The sequence below is a fragment of the Scomber japonicus genome, chromosome 18, assembly GCF_027409825.1.
Source record: "Scomber japonicus isolate fScoJap1 chromosome 18, fScoJap1.pri, whole genome shotgun sequence".
NCBI lineage: Eukaryota > Metazoa > Chordata > Actinopteri > Scombriformes > Scombridae > Scomber > Scomber japonicus.
The window spans coordinates 13,767,438-13,791,729 of NC_070595.1; the positions used below are offsets into that span (position 1 = coordinate 13,767,438).

The following is a 24,292-nucleotide window of genomic DNA, read 5'->3' on the forward strand; positions in this document are numbered from 1 at the left end:
AATATGTGTCAAAAAGTGGTAAAAAACGTGAATGGACAGTCAAACTCTCTCTTTTGATGGCTCGATTACTATAAACTCCAAACTACCACTAGGATAGGCTAGTTTCACAGCATTGTTCAAACAGCATGGAATCTTGTCTTGTAGGCCTTCTGGCAAAGACAAAGATATTTTTGCGAGCATTTCTTGATGAAATGCTGAGCCAAACCTCTTTCTTTTAAACACTTGCATGTCTAAAAAATAACCTAAACCTTTTGTTTCAGTTGCACTGAATGCTTTTCAAAAAGCTAAAACTACAAGTGAGTCGGTTAGTTAACAAACTTAGTTTATATATTTAAACTAAATATATAAAGATAATCTAAAGAATATAGTACTAAACAGATACTAAAAGCTGGCTAGCAGAAAAATAATAAACCTGCTTCTGAAATAACTGGCTAACTTCTCAGCATCTAGAAAAATGACAATGGTTTTAACTACTGAGCCTGATTTTTCTGAATTCCACACATATCCAGTATAAAGGTCAGGGTGAACAGGTTAAAGGCAAAAAGTCATTGATAGTGGTCCTTAGGGGAGAAGGCATCTGTATAACAGCTGCATGTGTCTTACAGCTGTTATAGCAGATGGTAGACTGCTGGTGGTTGTGTGCATGTAGATTTTGTGTGTACATGTGTGCACATGTGTATGGGTGTGTGTTGAAAGATAAACCTAATTGTCATTTCCGTATGGGGACTTTCTGATTTAGGCCTACTTGTGATTCACATGTAATTAATAATAAATAAAACATCAAATGTTTTTTGAGTGAATCAGTTGAAGACTTGATGCAACTTGAGGTTTAGTTGTGTTTCAGTTAGAGCTCTTCCATGGTGAACAATGGAAACAGAGAAGGACAGACAAGTACAGAAGTCAGCAGTGATGAAGGGTGGACGAAAAGGAAACAGATGTGTGACCAGAAGAACAGGCACAGAGAGTGCAGAAGAAGAAAGGAAGAGGTTAAAGAAAGAGAACTTTACCCGCCGCCGCTCCTGATGGTCCAGACGGAGAGATGAGAAAGGAGTGAGAGACAGCAAGACAAAGGGAGGAGAAAGAAACAGAATGGGACACAGAGAAAGAGAGATTTCGGGGAAAACATCCATATGAGAGACAGAGAGAAAAGAAGAACACAAGGCCTGCTTCTTGTTAGATCAACCCTCCCACCCATAGACTACCAGTACCTGATTAAACACACATATGCAAATTAACATGTATACTCATAATTTAGATAAAAAGTGCAACTAAAACACAGCACCAAACAACTGTCTTCACCACTTCAATCAAATTAATATTAATTGCTTAAGTGCATTATAATGTTAATACATTGTATCCAAATCACCACCAAAATCTTCCAAATCTAGTTTAACTTTAAAGTTGGTCCTCAGATTGCTGTGCCCTAACTACATTATGAAATATGTTGAGCCTTTGCCACATTGCACTAAAATCTTCAAATGAGCTGTAATCAATTAGCTGAAACCTTCAGTTATATGTCAGTGCATAAATTACTACTGACTACAATTGGACTCCTAAAAATGCCTTTTTTTCAGTTTGAACTGAAAGACCATTGTGCCCACACATAAACTTATTTAAAAACACCATGTCCATTAGAACAAAGATTACAGTATCTCAAAATGTCAACATATTGCATTAAACTAGCCAAACTCTGTAAGACATCACACAAGTGCCTGTCTGGACATAAAGCTCAGTCCTGCTGCAGAAATGTGCAGTGTGGCACATGCGGTCCAAGACACTAGCAGCCCTCAGACCAGACTAATTAGATTAAAAGAGCGATAAACATCTCCAATGAGACTGCTGAGCCTATCTGGAGTGCCGTTTGATTTCCACCAATTGAATGACGGCCCTATCTGGATGTGTATGAGTCTCCCCTGACTGCTTCGAATCTCCCCATCGGCCATTAGTGTTGTTAACCCCTATCGTAGTATAATCAGACTTTATTGGTTGAACTGGCTAAACTGATGGTTTTGTGAGAGTGTATCATATGTTCATGAGCAGCATGGACCAGACTTGCCTGTCAATATGTTTTTTTTTTAATATTAATGTAAACATGGTATAATTATGTGCTGTGCAATTTTTCTGTAATTACTTGGATTTCACATTGGCCTATTTTTTTTTTAGTCCATTATCTCTACTCCCGCTTTAAACATTGTGTCACTGCATACATCTTTTTCCAGGCCCATAACATTTCCCTTGTACAGACAGAGAGACAAAGAGAGAGAAAACACAGACACGTATACAGTTGACCCACATATACATATATAACACACAGAGGTAAGAGGAGACAGAGTTAAGGACAGAAGCACACAGATATATACACACAAACAGAAACACAGACAGGTTTATGTGTACCACATATACAACTAGATTCAACTGAAGTTAGGGGGAAGAGTGTTAGTGGAAAAAAACCATACAAATAGAAATGATTCAGAGAGAAAGACTGGGGTCAAAGCCAGTTTTGTAGATGAGGCACCACCACTAGAACCCTGGAGCACCTGCCACATGTTTGTTTTCTTCATAAGACAAGCAATTCATCATCTTCAGGCCTGGAATCAGTAACAATGCACTAAAGTTTTAAGGACTGGTAGGTGTTCAAACAGTTGACATCTCTTGTGTCATCTTTGAGGATTAAGTTGTCCTAAGTCACATTCAATTCTCTTCTTGGTTTGTTTAATTTTTTGTTATGGTATGGCAAAATCATGTTGAAAATACCTAAAGTAAATATTCATTTTTTCAGTGTTTCAGAATAAATGAGTTGACATTCTTCATTGATGTCACTGAATCACAGAGAGGAAACCCCCTTTACAGAAGTGGCACCAAATCATCTATTGATACTAGTCTTAATGTACAGTACCATCATGCAATAAAGCCATGGGTCATGAAATTATTAAAAATTAGGGGGTGTGTCTCCAACCAGAAAACAATATATTAGTAGAAGGGTATCCCTTAGTATTCAAGTATCCATCACCTTTCTTCAAGGTAATGATACTGCTGGCTACAAACTACACTGTAGAAGGTGACCATTGTTTTTGACAAAAACAATGGTCATGTGCAAGGTTGGAATGGTTAAAGGGTAGATGTTCTCAACTTCATAAGCTTGTGGGGTCTTTTCTTTTTTTTAATTTATTGTTTGTTTTATTTACACCTTACCCAATTCTGTGGACATGTTTGAGGCCAGAAGGATGAGGAGGAAGAAGTAAGAGAGATGTTGGGTGTTGCTGTGAAGGGATGGACTAAGAACACGGGAGGGAGGGGTGAGATAATTAAAGTAAAGACAGCCCAGTATTTTGCTTTAAATGAACAACTTTAGGTTTACTCCAGTTCAGCTTTCTCAGATTTAAGGTAGTTTGAAAGCTGAGTGTTAAGGATCAAACTCAGAGACCAATGAGAAAACAGTTTAAAGCAACATTGAAGGGACAATGTTAGAAGATACCATGCTGGGAAAGTGCAAGATGGAGGGGTTTTTCCTTTTTCTTTTTTTACACTAGGCAAACTTCCCATTAGCTTATGACTTAAAGTCATCAAGCTGTACCAACTAAATAGTTTATCAAATGCTTCATGCACAGTGCATTCAATTATTTATGTCACTTATCCATTTCCATTTTAATATGCATGGATATGGAGGATATGGAGACCTTGTTTGTATGAATGTAAACTTTCCTCATCAGCTGAGCTTATGAAAGGCTTAGTCTCAGTCTCATTTCAATGACATTCCACCAAAAATATAAATATAAATATATACATATATTTGGCTCAATGGAAATGGTCAAGAGGACTGTTTAAAATCCCAATCTCTGTGGTAATAATTTGTGGTAATCAATAAAAATATAATCCTGGTGACTAAATATCTGTTCAAGCCCAGTATATTATTCAAGGCAACTGTTATTTCTTCATTGCTGCAGCACTGTACACTGGCCTGTATAATCTAATACAATCCAATACAACAGCCCAGCAATAGATTCTCACTTTGCAAAGCTTATAATGTATAATTCTGCTATAATGTTTCATATATTGACAGCCTGTATTAAATGTATTAAATGCAGGGCTGTTATATTGAAATGCATCTGATTGCATAAGTGCAAAGCAGAAAGAGGTCATTTGGAGTATCTTTTTTGTTGTTGTTGTTGTTGTTGTTGGGAAATTGTGATGGAGAGACAAACTCCCCATCTTAGCCCACTAACCTCAGTTGCCCAACACAAGAGAGGGCTTGGTGACATATGATATTGAATGGAGAAGGAGAAAGCACACAGGTGTTAATTTTCTGAGACAGACTGGGCTTATGATCACTGAAGCCAGTTGACTTACTGTTACTGTATTCAGTTCTGCATTACGTAACTGTCACAAAGCAATATAAACAAGATAAACAACAACAAAAATATGTCATATGGCAAATGTCTTGCTTATGTGAATTTTGGGCTAGTATGTAAGATTTTTATTCAGACTTAATGCCAATTAATGTTGACATTTACAGAAAGCTAATGTGTTCATACAATGCAGATTAGCTTTGAGGGAAATTATAAATGTTCACTTACTTGCACAGTGAAAACTTTGTAGGATCAGCATAAAGCTAGCTGAATCTTCTTTTTTTTAATGTAAATTACAACATGCACTGACAAGAGTATATTGCTCTCCTTGTAACAAGTTTGTGAGTCTGCCACATATACTGTCAAAACCCCCATTCTTTCCACCCTCAGGTGTATCCCTCACACAAATCCACAGCCTTACACTTCTGGTGATGACCTGTGTGAGAGTTGGTGTAGGAGGTTACAGCATTACCATTGTAAACATATAGTACAGTGTGTCTTCGAACTACACCAATGTCACATTACATTTAAGATAGACTATAGTCCTGCAGATATTTTTTTTTACTTCATATTCACCCCAACAATGCAAAAGCATGACAATAAATCCCAAAACTCACAATTCATGCTTTGTACCCAGCATAGTACTCATAACCTAAGCCCCAACTTAACCCAGTTATGCAAATTAAACTGTATTTCATCCTCATAGTCATGCAGATTAAGGAGGGTTTAAAGTACCTGCTTTGCCGTGGAGAAGGGTGTGGAGGTTTTTGAGAGCGAGTACAGCATGACCTGGCCTGGCTTTGCATGGGCCTTTAACTCTAGAACGCCCTAGGCACTAAAGGGTTACAGGTGCAAAGGGTGGTCCTCACCTCTCACAGGGGAAAGAAGAGGTGGATAGGAAGGGGAAGCTAGGGAACTATTTTATAACATGTGGGGAATATGGGCCGATGGAGGGGCTTAGAAATGGCAGGACTGTGGGGGGCAAAGCTGAATGAGACAGAAAAGGCAGAGAAACTGGACAACTGTAGAGAATTGGCCATTTTTTAGATACAGGTAGGAAAAGGTTTAATGAAGAGATGAGACAAGAGAATTTTGAAAGAGTGAAAGAGAGTATGTGTCACAGAATGAAAGAACAAGTCAGAGAGAAAGTAGAGGGAGAGAGAGCCCACAAATGAGCTATGGATGAACAGAGAAGAATAGAGAAGCTGTACTCCAAGGTGCCAGTGAAGCAGTAGACAGGAAAAGGAGAAGGGGGACTGAGGAGGGAAGAGAGGAGGGGGTAGGGAGAGGCAGGAGGGAGACTTACGTGAAGGCGAAGGCCACCAGAGCACCACTAACCACTATAAAGTCAAGGATGTTCCACAAGTCCCGGAAGTAAGAGCCCTGGTGCAAGACCAACCCTAAATCCACCATCTACAATAGAAAGAGAGAATGTGATTCTGAGGTGGTGAGCCCTTTGTCATGGATGTGTACAATGTTGTTTTGGCAGATGCTTGACAGAAGTAATTGCGATTTTTTTTAGATTTTTTTTCTTTTTTACCTTTATCAGCATCTCAAATGTGAACACTCCTGTGAAGACATAGTCGAAATAGCGAAGAACCTACACAAAGAGAAAGAAGGAATATTTGAAAGAATGGCACCTACTAGTGCCTTAACACAAGAGTCCTTTTAAGGAGCAGTTTGTGGTTGACTTTACATTTGACCTAGTGGACTTCAGTCAAGAGTAAAATATTTCACGAGTCTGTTTGCTATTAAATTAGTATAGTTCATTGACCAGAATTAAAATCAAATTAATGTCAGAGTGTGTGTTGACTTTCTTACATTGTTGCGAGGGGATTCAGGCCAAACAGGGTCTTCAGCCGCTAGGGCAATACTGCTCATGGCAATGACCAGCAGGATACACATCTCAAAATAACGCAGGGTACAGATGTAGTGACACGCCCGCCGAAACCTAGGGTCAGACAAATATGTTTTTTTGTTTAGCATGAGTGCTATGCATCTCTTTAGATCTGCTTTGTAAATATATTGTATCTGTTGGTTTACTGTGAGTGTGCATCTGTGTGCATGTTAGTATGTGTGCATATGCAAGTGCTGTAGTTGCAATAGAAGTTGAATTTTCCAACCAGGATTCGGCTCTAAATCCAAACATCAAGAAACAACAAATGTTGGTGGATGCCTTAAGTACATATTCCTGTGTGTCAGCCTATATTCATTCATTTAGTATGTGTGTGGGTGCACATATTTGTAACCATCCTACGTACGGGTTGGTGGTGGACAGGATGAACATGGAGCTGAATGGAGGCATGGGCTTGGGTCCTCCTTCACCTCCCTTTTCATCATCATCATCGTCTTTATCCTCTTTTGTTGGTAAAGGCTCTGTGTTGGCATTCTTATTTACTACATTTTAGAGGGAGAGAGAAAAGGGGGAGGAAAGATTGGATATGAAAGTTTGTTATGTAAGGAAATAGTTAAATATGAAAAGAGGTACTAGAAGATAAACATTTATTCTGCCCTTACCCTGCAGTATAGCATTGGTGGATGGAAAAATTGGCATGTCTACAGCTGTGTAGTCAGGATGAGGCAGCCTGATGATGCTGTTGGCCCGGTGATGTCCGATGTTCCCATAGCTATCTAATGTGACCAAACTCCCACGAGTGGCACTGTTAGCAAGATGAAGGGCAGATCCAAAGCCAGGGGCAACAGTGTGGTTGGAAACTGGATTCACTGGGTGACCCTCACTAGGTGGAGTAGAGCCAGAGACAAGTTTGGTATTCATGAGGTTGTCCATATCCTCACTGTACTGGCTATCCTGCCTGGAGAGGCTCTTTTGTATGGGCCTTGTGGTAGAGAGGTTAGGGACACTGCAATCCCTGGGAAGAGGGAGTAAGAGGGGAAACATGTCAACAGAAAAGAAAGTTAAGATGAAAAGAGAGGAAAGCAGAGTAAAGGAGGACATGGTATCCAATAAGAAATGGAGTGTGTGAGAGAAAAACTGACAAAAATATGAGTTAAGAGAAGACTTAATGAGGATAAAGTTTTTTGTCGAGAGGAACATTATAGCATATCTATAACCAGCAATGGACATACTTCCTTCGGTGCTGGCACACCCTCTTCCCCTCGCCATCCGTCTGGTTGCCATGGCGATTTCTTCTTGGCCTCCTCTCACTGCCATCACCAGCTCCCTCCTGCTCTCCTCCTTCACCTCCTCCGTCCACCCCTTTGCTCTTGTGCCTCCCTGTTTTTCCAGTTCCTCCACCACCATCTTCATCTTCTGCATGCTTACGATGTGACCGGGGCTTCCTGTGTTCTGACTGCCCTCCCCCTCGACTGCCACTCCTGGTGTGGTGATGGCGCCGGGACGGCCTCTCCTCCGACCCAGGCCCAGGAATCACTGTTGCATCCAGTCGGACATGAGAGCTGTGATGGTGGTGCTCAGCTTTTCGGCTCCGCCTGCTCTCTGTGGACTCTCCCCTCTCCAGTGGAGCCCTGACTGGACCTGAACCTCCTCCACCACCACCTCCTGTCTGGCCACCATGTTCATGGAGGCGTGTTTGCCTGTGGAGCTCATCAGCAGGATGGTGCTGGCTGACGCAGAGGTCTGAATTGTTTGCAGTGGTCTTATTGGTGTTGTTGTTGCGGTTCTCATGGGGGTCAACCACCAAGGGCCGATCCAGGTGGGTCTTCATGTCTGGACGAATTTGCCGTGCGAAGTTGACCTGGTCAATGAAGAGAGGATAAAGAGGTGCATAGAGGGATGTGCAGCAAGGTACAGGAGAAACAAAAAGAGAAGTTACAACATGAAGTTATGATTTATACTTCTCATTGGGTGTAGCAAAAAATCTCATGGTAGCTGTGAATTATGGTCACATTTGACATTTTCCAGTCAATGTATAGATTACAGATGGCAAACATACCATATTTACAAAATAAACTATATATAATTAAACACCAGGTAAGTAACATGTATGTAAAAAGTATCATCATCATCATCACTGCCATCACTTGTGTACACTGATAGCACAAGTCTAGAGGCTTTCATTTTGCCTTGTCCTTTACATTGTTGTGCTCCTCCCTCCCTGTCCTTGCCTTCCAGCGCTCGTCAGGGTCCAGCTCGTTATACAGGGCCTCCCGGCTGGATGCCAGAGTCTGCTTCCTCAGCTCCTTGGTGCGTTGTTCCCACACAGACTTACTGAGCCCTTTGTGGTTCTTCTGCTGCTCCTTGCTGCAAAATGAACATGGTGGGGAGGGGGGAGGAGACAGATGGCAATGAAGACCCGTTTATAAACATGTAATGGTGCGAATATATACACACAAAGACATGAGAATGATGTGAAAACCAACACCAAAAATATAAGTACATAAAATAGCCGGGACATAAAGACACACTGGGGGCCACAGACATGTAAAAGGGTCATTTGGCTGAACCTACAGAACATGTCAGCTCAACAGAACAATGTTCTGGGTGTCTACACAGCTTGCCAAAGCACAAGGTAGGACAGCCCTACTTTGGGAAACCATGTGGGGACACAAAATGGAGGATAACGCTGAGGCAAGGTCAGAATTTATTAAACTGATCAATAATTAACCCATTCAAACTAAAGTATACACAATTTAATGAACAGACAAAAAGCCAGAATGGCACCCCTAAATCCCCACCGAGCTTAATTGAGTAGTTGACAAAAGTCACAGTGATCACAAGATTCTGTGACTAGTTACGGTGACTGATTACCTACTTGATGAATCACTGACAGAAAGTGTCAGGACCTCCTTTCTTAGCCTCCAAAACATCTACCAATAAACACTTTAAAGTCCCTTTTCTCGCAGGGGCCAACAGTCAACCACACTAAAGCAACAGCCGTACTGCAAGGTGCAGGCAACAGAAAATGTAATCTCAAAAATAAACCAACACAAATAACAGCTACAGAAAGCCAGGTATGTAATTTATAAAAAGTTGAGAACAAAAGGACAAGGAAAGGAGGGTGTTCTAAAACGGGAAAAGAAAGCGAGGAATGGTTGTAAAGTCAATAAACAGAAGGGATTCAGAAATGAATAAACAAATAAATAAATACCAGTCCAGAAAGGGGTCGGTAGCGTTGTGACACTCACTGTGTACTTTGTTGCTGAGGAGGGAAACAGCTGGTGAGTGAGATGGCACGAAAGAACAAAAGGAGGATTTCATTCCAAAATGGGCTATCCATTCACTGTTTTGTTTGTTTGTTTGTTTTTTTAATAAAAACTGCTGTAATGACTGAATTACTAAAATAAGTAAAAGAAATGCAAAAACTGAACAGGTCTAGAGAAACTGTTACATTATTGCCATAAAGATTTAGCATTTTGGAATGCAACCCTTCACACACATACATACAAAGAACATGCACCCAAACAGACAGTCACATACACTCATCTGTGTAGTTTGTTCCATCTCTGAATCTAAGACAATCCTATTTATTTTTCGCTATGCTCCTTTTTTGCAATCTCACAAATTTCATCTTTCTTGCATCACTCACTCACCCTGCATGCCTACTGCTGTTCTGTCCTGATCATCACTCTTCTCTTTATCGGTCTTTCACAATTCCAAGCTATTTCTCTGATGTTCATATTTGTCTATATCTTTAATTTAAATTCAAATATGTCCTGCTACCTTCCTTCCAGTTACCACCTTTGTTCTCCAAAGTACCAATTTACCCTTGTTATATAATACCACAGGTCTAATTCTTTCTTTATTTATATATGTTTTTTCTTTTCTCTTACAAATTATGGTCCCATGATTTTACCATACACGGGCATGTATTTGTCAATGTGTATGTACATCTCAAAAATAATGCACTGCTCATAAGGCTGTGCTAATGAGCATAAACTCTACTATGGGTTTCACAAACAACAAATAAAATATAATAAGAATATATTATGCTTTGCTATAGAGCACACTAACAGTTTAGCACACAGCAAAGCTAAAAAGAAACTAAAAACTTGTTAAGCAAACTGAAACCCAGAGGTAAACTTGCTTCCAGCCATCTAGAATGACAGTAATCATTGTAATTATAATATGATATAATATGATAATTGTGAGAGTACCAGTCATTGTATATGTAGCCTTACTACTGTTTTCCATGGGTTTTATGGAGCTTTCACAGCGGCTTCCTTCCTGTATCTACCACAGAATATCTTCTTAAGAGATTCTTCATGCACCACTGATGTCCCCAAGTTTAAAATCCCTGCTTGAAAAACAAAGACTATCTCCATAGGAATTTCAATATCTTCCCTTTTTTATACTGTAGGAATAAGTGTTAGGATTTACACTGATACAGAGGGATGTAACACACTCACTGCAGTCCTATATTCCTAGTATTACTCAAGAGTAAATTAAAATCTAATTCTCTAGTAGACTTTACTGTCTACTCTACTTTAGCATCTCCCTCTATGATTAGGCAACACCCGCTATCATTTCAATATATACAATACATCCTGGTGGCCAGTATTTAGGCTAATAACCTTAGCAAGTTTGATGTAATATAGATATAGATATAATACTGTTTCAATATGCATATGTAGCTTTCCTAAACACACACACGTATTGTATTGAAAAAGAAAACATTCAACCTTAATAGGACTCCCAAGAAAAATAAAGATTACTGATACATATACACAAATGTTCACATCACATTTAAGTACGCACAGCACATACAGTCAGAAGAAACACTGTGACACAAAATGATGAACATGTACTGTATCAGCATGTGTGTCTGTGGACATCATTTCAATTCATAGCATCTGCATCTGATAATGTGTGTGAGAGTGTGTGTGTGTGTGTGTGTGTGTGTGTGTGTGTGTGTGTGTGTGTGTGTGTGTGTGTGTGTGTGTGATATAAAGACATACACAGGCTTGTGTATCAAAGCAGTAAAGGTCAGAAGTGTGTGCGTGTTGCGTGTGTGATATTTCTAAGCAGACTTGGGCTCCCCTGTTGTGCTTTTTTTAGGGACAGACCATAGTGTGTTGTGAGGCTCTGTGCGCACGCTTGTGTGAGTGAGAGTGTGTGAACTTTACCAGGAGTGAAAGGAAAGACCCCTGTGTATACAGAGAAACAAGATCAAAGACTCTGACTCTCCTGACCGGAGGAGGGATGGCCCAGATCAATCAAATGCTGGCTTGTGAGTGTGTATGTGTGTGTGACTGTGTCTTTTAGCATGCAAAAAAAAAAGAGTGTGACAAAGAGAAATAAAAAGAAGAAAGGAGGGGGAGTTTGATAAGCTGACAGAGGAGAAAGAGGCAAGATGTATCAGTTTACCACTAAATGTACTGTTATCAGATGGAAACACATGTGTAATTATGTTATTATACTATACTACTATATATTACTATATATTATTAATTATGATTTTAGAATGTCTACTTATGGATGTATAAAAAACGGGGTAATCCTTTATGTCAAGCAAAGTAAAAGCTGTTTGGCATCAGTGTGAAAAGTGCAACAAATCCATAAAAACTTTGCATGTATTTCTGTATACAAACTCTGCACCCATGGTTGGTTGTGAATTTGTTGTATTCTAAAATGAAATGGACACGATTATCCTCCTTTAGACAGAAATGACATCAGTGGCAATTAATGCAGCGTTGTCAAATGTCACTATGGTACAAAACATAAGCAACATCAGGCATTGTGTTTGAAGAGGACATTTTAATTTCAATTATTTGTTTTTGTAACATCATCATTATCTCACTGATACCTGATTAAGTGAGTTGACACTTAAGAGTAAGTGTGAGTGTACTGCATGGTGCTCTCTCTCTAAGGAGCCGAATATGGCATTAATGCTGGACTCCTTGTTGGTGAATGAGATTTCTTTAAGGGTATGTGCAAATACAATGTGTACTAATATTAGGGCCTGGGTGTGAAAATTCTAGAAATGGAGAGAGAGAAAAATAGAGCACAACAGTTATAGAGACAGAAACTCACGCTGCAATGGAGAGGTTGGCAGCAGACAGTGGGCTGACTTCAGCCACCTCCTTGGCTTTTTGCAGGGCGATCTTCTGACTGGCAGCCTCCTCTTCCTCCTGCTCATCCTGTAGATAGAGAGATTAGGAAGGAAATCAAAATAAAGCGATGGAGCAGGGATGTCAGCAGAGGAAGTGGACATAAAGCAAATAAATAAAAAGCATAACTCTTTAGTTTTTTTGAATGTTCAGAAAAAAAACGGTAATGACTTAAGTAACATTGGACTGTAGGGTACCTTGGTCAGTTCCTGTGCATTGGCCAAATTGTCCACAGCGATGGCCAAGAACACATTCAGCAGAGTGTCTGAACACAGAGTTAAAAAGGAATACAGTATGTGGGGGTTTGCTTGTATGTGTTTATCCAGCATGCACATACAGTGATTGACACAAATTCTGTGTGAGTGCATCTTCATACTGTATATGTTTAGTATATGTTTGTCCGTTTTCTAGATGTTTTTTTTAATGATTGCGTGCTTTATGAATGTGTTTTTGCATTTTCACTGCCAAAGGATACAGTTGCCAAAAAGTGTGAGTACGATGAAGAAGACAGAGAAGGCCATGCCCTTGTTTACTCCGCCCTGAGACTTGATGCCATCATACATCACCATGTTCCAGTCCTCGCCTGTCAGGATCTGACCATACACACACACACACACAAACACACATACATATAAAGTCAGACGAGGCCATGCCATTGCACTTAGTGAGTTGATGATTGACTGATGATGATTGATGCTTTAACATATTCTTATACACAAGCTTCACCATAATTATACTCTTGACTGATGACATTTAAGAATCTAAAAGTAGCATTCTACATTTTATATCTCTTTCTTATTACTTCCTTGTATGTAAATCCTCTTTAGTCCTAATCCAACCTTCTTCTTCTCCTACCATCCTGCTCCCCTCCCTCTACCCCTCCCTGCCCTCTACATTGTCCCTTCTGCTCACCTGGAACACTGTCATTATTGCTGCAGGGAAGGTATCGAAGTTGGTCGAAGGAGTGCCACTTTCAAAATTAAACCTAGCAGGGAGAAGGAAAAAAAACAAATGGGAGGTGGAGATGGAAGAGGGTAAAATACAGAGAGGGAGAGAAAAAAAGAGCACAAAGGAAAAAAATGGGCAATCAGAAATGCATCTTACAGGCTCAAAACCTTTTTTCCTGAAAAAGACAAAGATTGACTTAGCCAAACTGGCAATTAAAAGTAGAACACTGGACTGTTGAAAGGGAAGAAGAGGAGAGAGAGAGACACAGAGAGGAAAGGGAGATATTACTGACTGTCCTCCGAAGAGCTGCATGCCCAGCAAGGCGAAGACAACTATGAAGAGGAAGAGCAGGAAGAGCAAGCTGATGATGGACTTCATGGAGTTGAGCAAAGAGACAACTAGGTTACGTAAAGATGCCCAGTACCTGAAAAACAGAGACACAAAGTCAGTAAGTGTTTAATTGGGGTTCATCTGACTGTAATATTACGTCAGTTAAATAAATATAAGAAATAATAAACACCAAAAGACTCACTTCGTGACTTTGAAGATCCTCAATAACCTGAGAGCTCGTAGCACACTGATGCCAAATGATGTGCCCGGCTGGACAATGGACCACAGCACTTCAAATATACTACCACATATCACCTAAAACAAATACAAGCATATGCAGCATGTTGTTATTTATCATGATCAGCAAATAATGTGCACACATCAGCAAATCACCATGGTGACCAGCATAGTTCACACAGTACACAGGTGGAAAGAGGTACAAACAGGCAGTAGATTCATTCAAATGAGGCAGTGCAAAGAGAGGTGTTTTGGTGAAAATTGGATCTAACACGTTGATAATAGACATCTCAGAACCACATCTGTTTCTAGCACATCTGTTTTTATTTACAATATGAGAGACAGTAGAGTTGAAAGGAAAACAGAGTCAGAACGATGGAATCATATATAAGCATTGTACTTATTAACCCTCCTGTTGTCCTCCAGTCAAGGAAGGAAGGGAGGGAGGAAGAATGAAGGAAAGGAGGAAGAATGAAGGAAAGGAAGGAGGGTAGGAGGGAGGGAGGAAAGAAGGAAGGAGGGAAGGAAGGAAGGGAGGAAACAGAAGAAGGAAGAAAAGAAGGAAGGAAGAAAGGAAGGAAGGGAGGAAGGAAGGGAGGAAAGGGAGAGAGGAAAGAAGGGAAGAAGGAAGGACAGACAGAAAGAAGGAAGGAAGGTAGGAGGGAGGGAGGAAAGAAGGAAGGGAGGAAAGAGAGAGAGGAGGGAGGAAGGAAAGAAGGACAGAGGAAAGAAGGAAGGATAGAGGAAAGAAGGAAGGGAGGATGGAAGGACAGACGGAAGGAAGGAAGGGAGGAAAGAAGGAACAGTCAAAACAGACGGGGTCAATTTGACCCGGAAGGACGACACGAGGGTTAATGGTAAAATATATATATCCACAGCATCTGCCTTTAGCTGCAGATGTGTGATACTAATGTGATGTCCTGAAGAAGCATATCTTCATTTGTTGAACCATTGTTGTGATGCTGTGAGTGTATTCATCATCACACCCTTGGATCTATATTGCACATTACCCAGCCCATTTACACTTTGAGCTGCTGCACAAAATGAACTGAAAACAGCAGGTGTACTTGTAGATGCACACACACTCTGTATCACGTGTGAAGCGAGTGCTGGCACCTGCTTGAGTTTATGCTTGCGTGTCTTTATTTCTTTCTTTGTGTGGGGGTGTGTCCCCAAGTGCAGTGGGACTCACAATGCAGTCGAAGCAGTTGAAGGAGGAGTTGAGGTATGCCTGCTTGCCCAGGCCATACATCTTTATACACATCTCCGACAGGAATATTCCCAGGAAGATTAATTCAGCAAAATCTAGACGGGAGAAGAAGACAAAAATATAACTGAGAGAATATCATCCATCCCCGTATCCTTCAACCTGTATGTATGCTATTTGGAAATTTGTGTTTTTAGAAAAATGCAATTTGTTAACAACATCAAAATCATCAAATTATTCTATCAAAAGATAAATAATCCAAGCTCAACCTCTCACTGTGTAGTTTTACAGCCTGGATCACAGAAGTAAAGTATAAACCATCACATTCAAACATCACATTCTTCACTAATTTCCATCACCCTGGAATACAATCATCTGCCTTCAAAATGTAGTCGTTTACGTTGTGTATGTGTATTTATGTGTGTACATGCACAAAACAATAGAGAGAAACAGCAAAAATCTGTGTGAGAGGAGAACATTGTGTGTATGGATGTGCTTATGTTAACTGGTTGGGTCAGCTCTTTCATGGATTTAGTCATAAGAATTTGCACACCCACTCCTTTCCAGTAATCTGTGATGATAGTAGTGCATCTGTGGAGATTATCTGCGCATGCCTGCATTATGTATGCATGTATTCCCCTCCCTCCTACTCACATAGAAAATCCGAAAGTGGCTCTGGCTGGTCATAGTGCACTACAGCCACACACATAGTGTTGAGGCCCACCAAACACAGTACAGTCCAGTAGAAAGCTTGGGACTTAACAACGTGTCTGATTAAGAAGCGTAGACGTCGCTCCCGCCGCTTGAAAGTTGATCCTTCGAGCTTGGAGCTCTTCAAGCTGGCACGGGCAAATGGTGACCCTGAAAGGTTACACAAGGCACATGGTATAGTGTTAGCTTTACAGTCCTAATTATATATCTACTTGTATAACAGTTACATTATATACAAAACATAATATAACTACATAAAATATCATGAAAAGAAGGTAACAAGGATACATTAGAAGAAAAGATGAAAAGATGAAGGGGTTGAAGAAAGACAAAAAGTGAACATGTGAGGAGGAATACAGATCAGCAAGGCACAGGAGAGGGAAGGAGAGGAAAGGAGAGGAGGGTCAGGTAATGCTGATATGCAAGATAAGATAGTATCTGTATGTACTGTACCTGTGGTTTGTCTTTGAGAGAAACTGTGTGGGTGTGTGTGTGTGCATGTGTACGTGTGTGTGAGAGAGAGAGAGAGAGAGTGAGAGAGAGAGTATCTTACCTACTGCCAGATCTCCCTCCCCTTCCTCTGGGTTTAGAAGTTCAGCTTTGCTCTTATGGTTCTTTGTGGCTCTCCTACGGGAGCCTGTAATTAATGTAACAGTGCTGATGTTGACTCATTTATGTTGGATGTGCTAAAATTCCTTAATATTATTTTAGAAAATCACATTCATACATGCACAAACACAGTAAAAAAGAAATCAGCAAATTTATACCATCGTATTCATTTTCATTGTCATCATCTGCCAAGATGACCTCTTCTACCAAACACAGAGAAACAGAAAAGTTAATACAGTATACAGCTACATTACATTTATGATAACAACTTCCCAAATCCACGAGGTAATGGATACAGCACTGTCTAATATATGTATCATTTTTATCATTAATTTTCATTTCTAATTTTAATTAAAACTGGAAATAAAGTCTTTGGGCTGCACCTGTGCTTTTTACTCATCCCTCCCTTCCTCTGTTTTTTAGTTTCCTTGTTTTTATGTAGATTGTCTTTTCAAGAAGATCAAAGCTCTGTCCTTTATCTGCCCCTTTATCTCCTCCTTCCAATATCCACTATCCAACCCTCCATCCCTCTTATCCTCTCTGCATCTTTTCTGCCCTCACCAGATGGGTGAAAAAGACAAGACAAAGAAAGAACTACAGGTAAATGCTGGATCCTTTCTAAGTGTCAGTAATCCTTACCACCACCAATGTACAGTACATCTAAATAGAGGATGTTCATTTATGTATAAGTGCAATAGCTTTAATTCAAGATTGTTTGTATAACATGCTAGGACCGAACATTGCACCTCCCTTGTAGGTTCCTGTAGACGTGCATCACTGAGATATTGATTATATATGATGTAACCAGGAGAGGACATATCACAAATAGGGGGATAGAAAGTGCAGAACAGGACAAAAAGCATCTGAACGCAGCAGATACAGTATGAAGCATGTCTGATCTCTCAATTAAAGCCATATAACTCATTTCTCTGATCGCGAAATCATATCCACTTGCCTCAAAAATGTTATTTCATATTTAATATATTATTATTATGACAACCAAGATAGAGTTATTTTCTTGCAAGACATTTTAATGTTTGTAATTTTAATGGCTGTATATATCTTTGTATGTAAACCACACACATATACTATACATACCGGCTTTACAGATCCACTCCAGGTAACCATTGAGTTCCCTTTCAATCTGCTGCTGTCTTCTGAGCTTCAGGAACTCACTTCTGTTCTCTACACGCTCTCTCTCTTTGGCAAATTCTCTGCAGGAAAAAAAACACACAGACCACAAATATTTAGTGAATACTTTTAACCCTAGTGTCGTCCTCCCGGGTCAAATTGACCCTGTCCGTTTTCCTTCTTTCCTCCCTCCTTTCCTCCTTCCTCCCTCCCTCCTTCCCTCTTTCCTCCCTCCTTTCCTTCCTTCCCTCCTTCTCTCTTTCTTTCCTGCATCCCTCCTTTCATTCCTTCTCTCTTTCTTTCCTCCCTCCTTTCATCTGTCCTCCCTCCCTCCATCCTCCTTTACTTCCCTCCTTCCCTCCTTTCCTTCCTCCCTCCCACCTTTCCTTCCCTCTTTCTTCCTCCCTCCCTTCCTTCCTTGACTCAAGAACAACAGGAGGGTTAATGTAGATGCCTCTCCCTACCTTGCAATTTAGTGTAACATACATACAACAAACTACAAATTTATTATTTAAAATGGATTAAATCATTAACATATAGTGTAGGTGATGATACATTCTGGATAAACAACCTGTGCAATCTCTCACACATGTTCTCTTTTACAAACACACAAACACACACACACATACACACACAGCAACACAAGTTAAGACCCTTACCCTGATAACACACCCAACACCAGGTTGAGCATGAAGAAAGAGCCGATGATGATGAGGGGGATGAAGTACATCCAGTTCCATGCACTCCCTGAGGCATCGTTGCTCTGGAAACAAACACACACAGACATCAGACAGAGTAATCAATGCTTTGCTCGTAGCCTCTGAACTTCATATAATAGCATCTAAGCTAACGGAAACATTGCTTTGTTTATTAAAGCAAGCACTGAGAAGCACAACTCATAATGACCAAAGATTTGCTCGATTGAGACATGGGACATTTTTGAAGGTGTTTTATATAATGTGCATGACCACGTTAACAGTGTGTTTTAAGCTAGCATGGCATATGTTTTGGTCAGTATTTCTGAAAGTTAATGGTATGTTAAACTCTGTCTCAAACACCAGAGCCAGTAATGAATATGCCTGTGCAATTTATTTGGGCTGCTGTTCAAATTAAGATGCATTCATTTGCATCCATGTACTGCATCAATATTTTAAAACTCAGCCAAAAGATGGTGATACGAAAAAGAAAGAAAGAAAAAAAAAAGATCTGGAATAAACATAATATCATAAAAATCTCCTTCAACACTTTTCATTATCATTAAATGTCTTGACAACGTGGCCATTAAAATGACGGAGGCCATTTCATTCGAAAGAGCTATCTGCTGCCATTGGAAATATAAACAACAGCAGGGTTGACATGATTTTGCTTTAAGTCATCTCAATAAGTAAATGCATATCTGCCACTCTATTTAGCTGAGCAGAATAAATAATGTATAACAAATGCTTTGCGCTCTTCCTCTCTGTCTCTAACATCCTCTTTTACCCTTTCCCACCTCCAGACCACCTCTTCTCTTTACCAATTTGTGCTCTCTTTCTCATAGCCTCCCTGTCTTTCCTCCCCGTCTCCTCCTTCCTTCGTCTTTCCTTCTTTCTGCATGTAAGCTGGTATTGCCGCTGTGCACCCAATGTACCGCAGACCCTTTTTTCTACCATTAAACTTTTATCACTCCCCTCCCCAGCAGCTGCAAGAATAACTTCGGCTGAACAGGCCCTTTTAAATATAGAGCAGCACCGGGAAGAAGGGACACAGAGCGAGAGACATAGAGTGAGAGGGACAGAAAAGAAGGAGGGAAGGAATGAAGGAAAGGGAAGACATAAAGATAAAAAAGAGGGGGAAAAATAAGAAAGAAAAAGAGCAATGGAAAGAATATGATGGATGAGGAGAGAGAGAGAGAGATAGAGAGAGAGAGAGAGAGAGAGGAGATGAGAAAAAAGATGACTACAGTAACACTCAAAGACCCTCGTCTAGTCTCCATAGCAACCGTTGCCACTGACAGCAGGGAACTATTCAGTCTTGGGCATGAGTGATGACACTGTTAGAGACCTAGTACCCATTTCATGAATAGACACACACTGTGCACAGGTAAAAATGTTTCGACACATACATTTTTGTATTTTATAAAAAAAAAATACTTAATCATACATCTTATTTGAAGACATTTGATCTAAATTATTGTTGCAACTCTTGACAGACACCAAAGTTCAGCTAGATTTCAGTAGATTTTGAATTTTAGCGTTTTCTCCAGATATTTCATGGTAGTTTCAGCAACACAAAATGTCAATGTCATCTTTATTTATATAGCACATTTAAAACCGCCAATGGCCTACCAAAGTGCTTTACAGTAAAATAAGCAGAAACAATAAAACAAACAAACAATAAGAGCAATAAAACCAATAAAAACAAAATAATATCGAGAAATATAACAGATAAAAGACCCAATAAAGCGGCTATACTCTGCCAAAGGCCAAGGTGAACAAGTGCGTCTTGAGCAGTGTTTTAAAAGTGGAGAGGCTATTCGCAGTCCGTACAGTAAGCGGTAATGCGTTCCACAGAGTGGGAGCCGCAACTGCTAAGGCTCGATCTCCTCTAGTTTTTAAGAGGGATCGAGGAACGTCCAAAGACCACCTGATTAGCTGACCTAAGGGCTCTGGAGGACTGATGCAATTTAATAAGGTCAGACAAGTATTCCGGGGCCAGCCCATTCAGAGACTTAAAAACAAATAAAAGAATCTTAAAATCAATCCTGTACCTAACCGGAAGCCAGTGAAGCGAAGAGAGAGCACCAGAGTTTTGTGCTCGTGTTTCTTTGTCCCAGTTAGGAGACGAGCTGCTGCATTCTGAACAAGCTGCAGGCGGTTAAGCTCTGACTGGTCAATGCCGACATACAGGGAGTTGCAATAATCTAAGCGAGATGTAATAAAAGCATTGATAACTTTTTCAAGATCTTTCTGGCTTAGATAGGATTTAACTTTGTCTAATTTAAAAGTACCTGTTTGTCTAATTCAATCACACCAAGATTCCTGGTGTGGGATCCTATGTAAGGTGCTAGTGGGCCAAGGGAGCTGGCAAGGACCTGAACCAGGTCAGGGCGACCGAACAGGACAATCTCTGTTTTGTTTTCATTTAATTTTAAGAAGTTTAAATCCATCCATGTTTTAATGTCACTCATGCAGTTAAGCACGGCCTGAAGAGAATCTTTGGTGGGGACCTTTAACGGCAAATACACCTGCACATCATCAGCAAAGCAGTGAAAAGGAATACCATGCTAAAAATCGACCCCAGGGGTAGCATATAAATGGAGAACAGTAGAGGGCCCAGAACTGACCCCTGGGAGACCCCGCAGGTCAGAGGGGACACTGTGGAGGAAAACTGGCCCATGTGCACAGAGGATCTCTCAGAGAGGTACAATTTAAACTTTCTACTCTGAATCTACTTAATTTACTGTGGTGTTATCATGGTTCCCTCCATCACAAGTAGGGCATCATGGTAAATAAAGGGTGGATAAACCGTACCTTACATCAGCAAAATCAAATATGATGAATGTGCCGCTTTTAGGCCCGGAGTAATGTTTGGAATTGTATTTTTGTATAATGAATTAACTTGATACATAACTCAAATGTTTGACTTAGACATGGGAAGATCAAAAGTCTCCATTTGAGCCCCCAAATGAAAAGAACTGACACAGCAGCTGTCACACATAATGTGGAAATACAGGTCATGAGCTATAAGACAACTTAAACTATCAATAAGCAACCAGCAACAAGCTGATACATCAGTTGGTAAAGCAAAATGTTTTATGGTGTTTCAGATGTCATATCCACCCTCTAAACTCTGATTCATTTCCCTACTCCATGAAAGCAGCTCCAGCCAATGTTTGTCCCCGCTAGGTTCATCGCAGAGGGTGCATTTGTTTTTACTCCAGCAGGAGTGGGTGGTAAGTTGATGGTCACTATGTGTTGACAGAATGCAGTGATGCTGCCATGAGGATGCAATGTTTCAGCATATAACAAAACAAGCAATCCTTGCTCAGTTCAAGCACACTAACACGCTCATTAACATTATTTAGTGGTAGGTAAACAGTGTTTCTGTGCATTTACCCATCATTACAGCCCTGACAAGCACTGATGAGTGTTGTATTGTGAGACTACAACTTCTTCACTTGAATCATCCTTGCTATTCTCTCCCAAACCATTGGTTACCCAGTAGTTCATTTTTATATTCATCTTGACAGTAAACTTCAATTTCTTTAATCCTTAATTTTCTGTATGTTTCCTGGACAGGATGAAGTAGTATAATAAGCTGGTCATTGAATGTGTGAATGTGCTCCAAACTTTTCAGCAGTACATACATAGTAGAGCAGGTCGGTCCAGCCCTCCATGGTGATACACTGGAAGACGGTGAGAATAGCAAACAGGATGTTGTCGAACTGGGTGATGCCATAGTTTGGTCCCAGCCAGTACTTTCTGCACATGGTACCCTCAGGACACAGCCTGGACGGAAGCTCTGTCCCACATGGAAACTCCTCTCTGATCTCACCTAGATATAAGTGTAGGTTAGGAGGTGTGCCAAGACAAAAGGTGAGCAAATAAATATAGTGAATGCTTTCCAATATTATTCTACCTCTAGAATTAACTAGCTACATAAATAAGAAACAAACTGTGAGTTTTCAAATTCTTTGTACCTGCAAAAGTTGGCATAATTATACAGATATTGGCAATGAATGCACAAAAAAAAATCTGTAACATTATGTATTCTGCTACCAAATACCAAACATGTTATTTTGTTCAACTAAATTGCATATCCAATTTTAGCACTGTGGCTATCTAATGTCTACCTCAACCAGGACAGGCACAGTAATAATTGGGGCAAACAGTTGGCAAACTAAGCCTGATTGTGCTGATGGCAAACATACCTACACACACACACACACACAAACACACACACACACTCCCCTTTACCTGTGTGATTGTCAAAGCAGGTTGTGTGGAATTTGCCCATGTAGAACTCCAGGCCGATGATGGCGAACATGAGGATGGCAAAGAAAAGCAGGAGGCCAATTTGCAGCAGAGGAATCATGGCCTTCATGATGGATTTGAGCACCACCTGTAAGCCTGGAGGACACAGCGTGTACAGTATTAGAGGTTTTACAAGTAATATTATCCATCATTACATTTTTAATGTGTTTTTTAACATTTTGAATGAGGAAAAGGGATCTAAAAGACAAAAAGTTATAACCCCTCCTTCCCGTAGTTTATTAGTAGTTAAAATGTATACAGAAGAATCGCTTCATGGTCTTCACTACAGACTTCTACATGCTTTGTAAGTGGGAAAACCTGCAAAATCGGCAGTGTATCAAATACTCCCCACTGTAAACCTGCCTTGTGTTTTTCTTAATTCAGGCATTACCACTTTCAGTTATTCAGTTTAATTTTATAAATAACAATTCCAATTCCCTAAGATGAAATCTATAAAAACAGAAATTAGACAAGAGAGATGCAATAAGACCATCAAGTAATGACTTTTCTTTTTGATGACACAGCATTTAGGATCAGGGTATTTCACATTTATGCTGCACTTCACATTTGTTTTCAAACCATCTTAAAAAAGACACTTAGACCAGAGCTCTCAGAATGCAACATTAACCGTTTTGCTGCACCCAGTGGAGGAGGACACTTAGTGCACACTGCAGTGTGTGATGGAGGGATTCAACACACAATATAGTGAGTTAAATGTTACACATTCAGTTGAGAAAAAAAGTCATACCTGAGGTTTTTTGGTTTTTTTTTCCAAAATATTGTTTTCTAGGAAACAAAATTTCCCAAAGGCTACATTGAGTAGTGAGCTTTAATTCCATGCTAAATTTGATGAAAACAGGTCACACTTTTCAAATGTGTATCACATACTAGAATTGAACTCTTTATTGATTTGGTTTTCGAACAAAGCTTAGTGACTTTTATGATGAGTAAGCCTCATTTGCCTGTTCAGCCCTGTAGTGGAGCCCAATCTATTAATAACACTGCAGTGCTGCTGGAGCGTTACTGCCACTATAACATTTAAAAAAGGAGGAGAGTGCATAGAAGAACCACTTTTGTTGGAATACTGGGTGCATTATGCAGAACAACACAAAAGCTGCATAAAACCTTGACACTAAATGCTTCTCTGTGCTATTCTGATCCTCCAAAGAAACCTAAAACTGCTCTGCACTCATCATTTTCTCAACTGTTACGGAATAACAAAGATAATTTTTGGGATAATGGGTGGAGTTTGAAAATAAAGCTTTATTTTGCTGTGTCATAATTCATTCAAATGAAGAGTTGTGACTTACTGGGAATACCGGACACCAGTTTTAGGGGTCTCAATACTCGTACAGCCCTGAGGGTCCGCAAGTCGAAATCTGAACCCACAGTGGACAGGATCCTAAAGAGAATGAGACAAATACACATAATCAATATTTAAGCTAGTCAAGCTTGTTGTTGTCAGTCAGCCTTTCTCTGTCTCTCTTTCTCTTTCTCACACACATTCACAAACTCATGCCAGGTTGTTACAAGCAACTTGGTGAGCACTGTATGTAAATCCTGTAAGAGCTGAGCTGATCAATAGAGCTGACAAGTGAAGTCGGACAGTGAAGTGTATCAGGGCGAGAGAGGGATGGGCTGAACAGAGTGTTTTATATCGGTATGACAGAGGAACAACAAATTGAAAAAGGAAGAAGATGGAGTGATGGGCATGCATCATAGACAGAGTG

At 40.1% G+C, this 24,292-nt stretch overlaps 1 protein-coding gene across 1 annotated transcript in view; it reads right to left on the reverse strand.

The window, feature by feature from the left end:
- The window catches only part of cacna1aa (calcium channel, voltage-dependent, P/Q type, alpha 1A subunit, a), a 77,768-nt gene that overhangs the window by 28,055 nt on the left and 25,421 nt on the right, over positions 1-24,292 (reverse strand). The window contains exons 4-27 of the mRNA XM_053339072.1: positions 23,873-23,964; positions 22,506-22,658; positions 21,896-22,083; positions 18,207-18,310; positions 17,515-17,630; positions 16,575-16,619; positions 16,361-16,444; positions 15,751-15,957; positions 15,082-15,194; positions 13,855-13,967; positions 13,615-13,746; positions 13,287-13,359; positions 12,850-12,967; positions 12,572-12,639; positions 12,298-12,404; positions 9,416-9,466; positions 8,403-8,568; positions 7,434-8,062; positions 6,864-7,216; positions 6,608-6,743; positions 6,168-6,297; positions 5,887-5,946; positions 5,653-5,759; positions 1,008-1,016 (exon numbers count right to left, since the gene is read on the reverse strand). Of these exons, the coding sequence (XP_053195047.1) occupies positions 1,008-1,016; positions 5,653-5,759; positions 5,887-5,946; positions 6,168-6,297; positions 6,608-6,743; positions 6,864-7,216; positions 7,434-8,062; positions 8,403-8,568; positions 9,416-9,466; positions 12,298-12,404; positions 12,572-12,639; positions 12,850-12,967; positions 13,287-13,359; positions 13,615-13,746; positions 13,855-13,967; positions 15,082-15,194; positions 15,751-15,957; positions 16,361-16,444; positions 16,575-16,619; positions 17,515-17,630; positions 18,207-18,310; positions 21,896-22,083; positions 22,506-22,658; positions 23,873-23,964 (3,354 nt within the window). The remainder of the gene's footprint in view (positions 1-1,007; positions 1,017-5,652; positions 5,760-5,886; positions 5,947-6,167; positions 6,298-6,607; positions 6,744-6,863; positions 7,217-7,433; positions 8,063-8,402; positions 8,569-9,415; positions 9,467-12,297; positions 12,405-12,571; positions 12,640-12,849; positions 12,968-13,286; positions 13,360-13,614; positions 13,747-13,854; positions 13,968-15,081; positions 15,195-15,750; positions 15,958-16,360; positions 16,445-16,574; positions 16,620-17,514; positions 17,631-18,206; positions 18,311-21,895; positions 22,084-22,505; positions 22,659-23,872; positions 23,965-24,292) is intronic.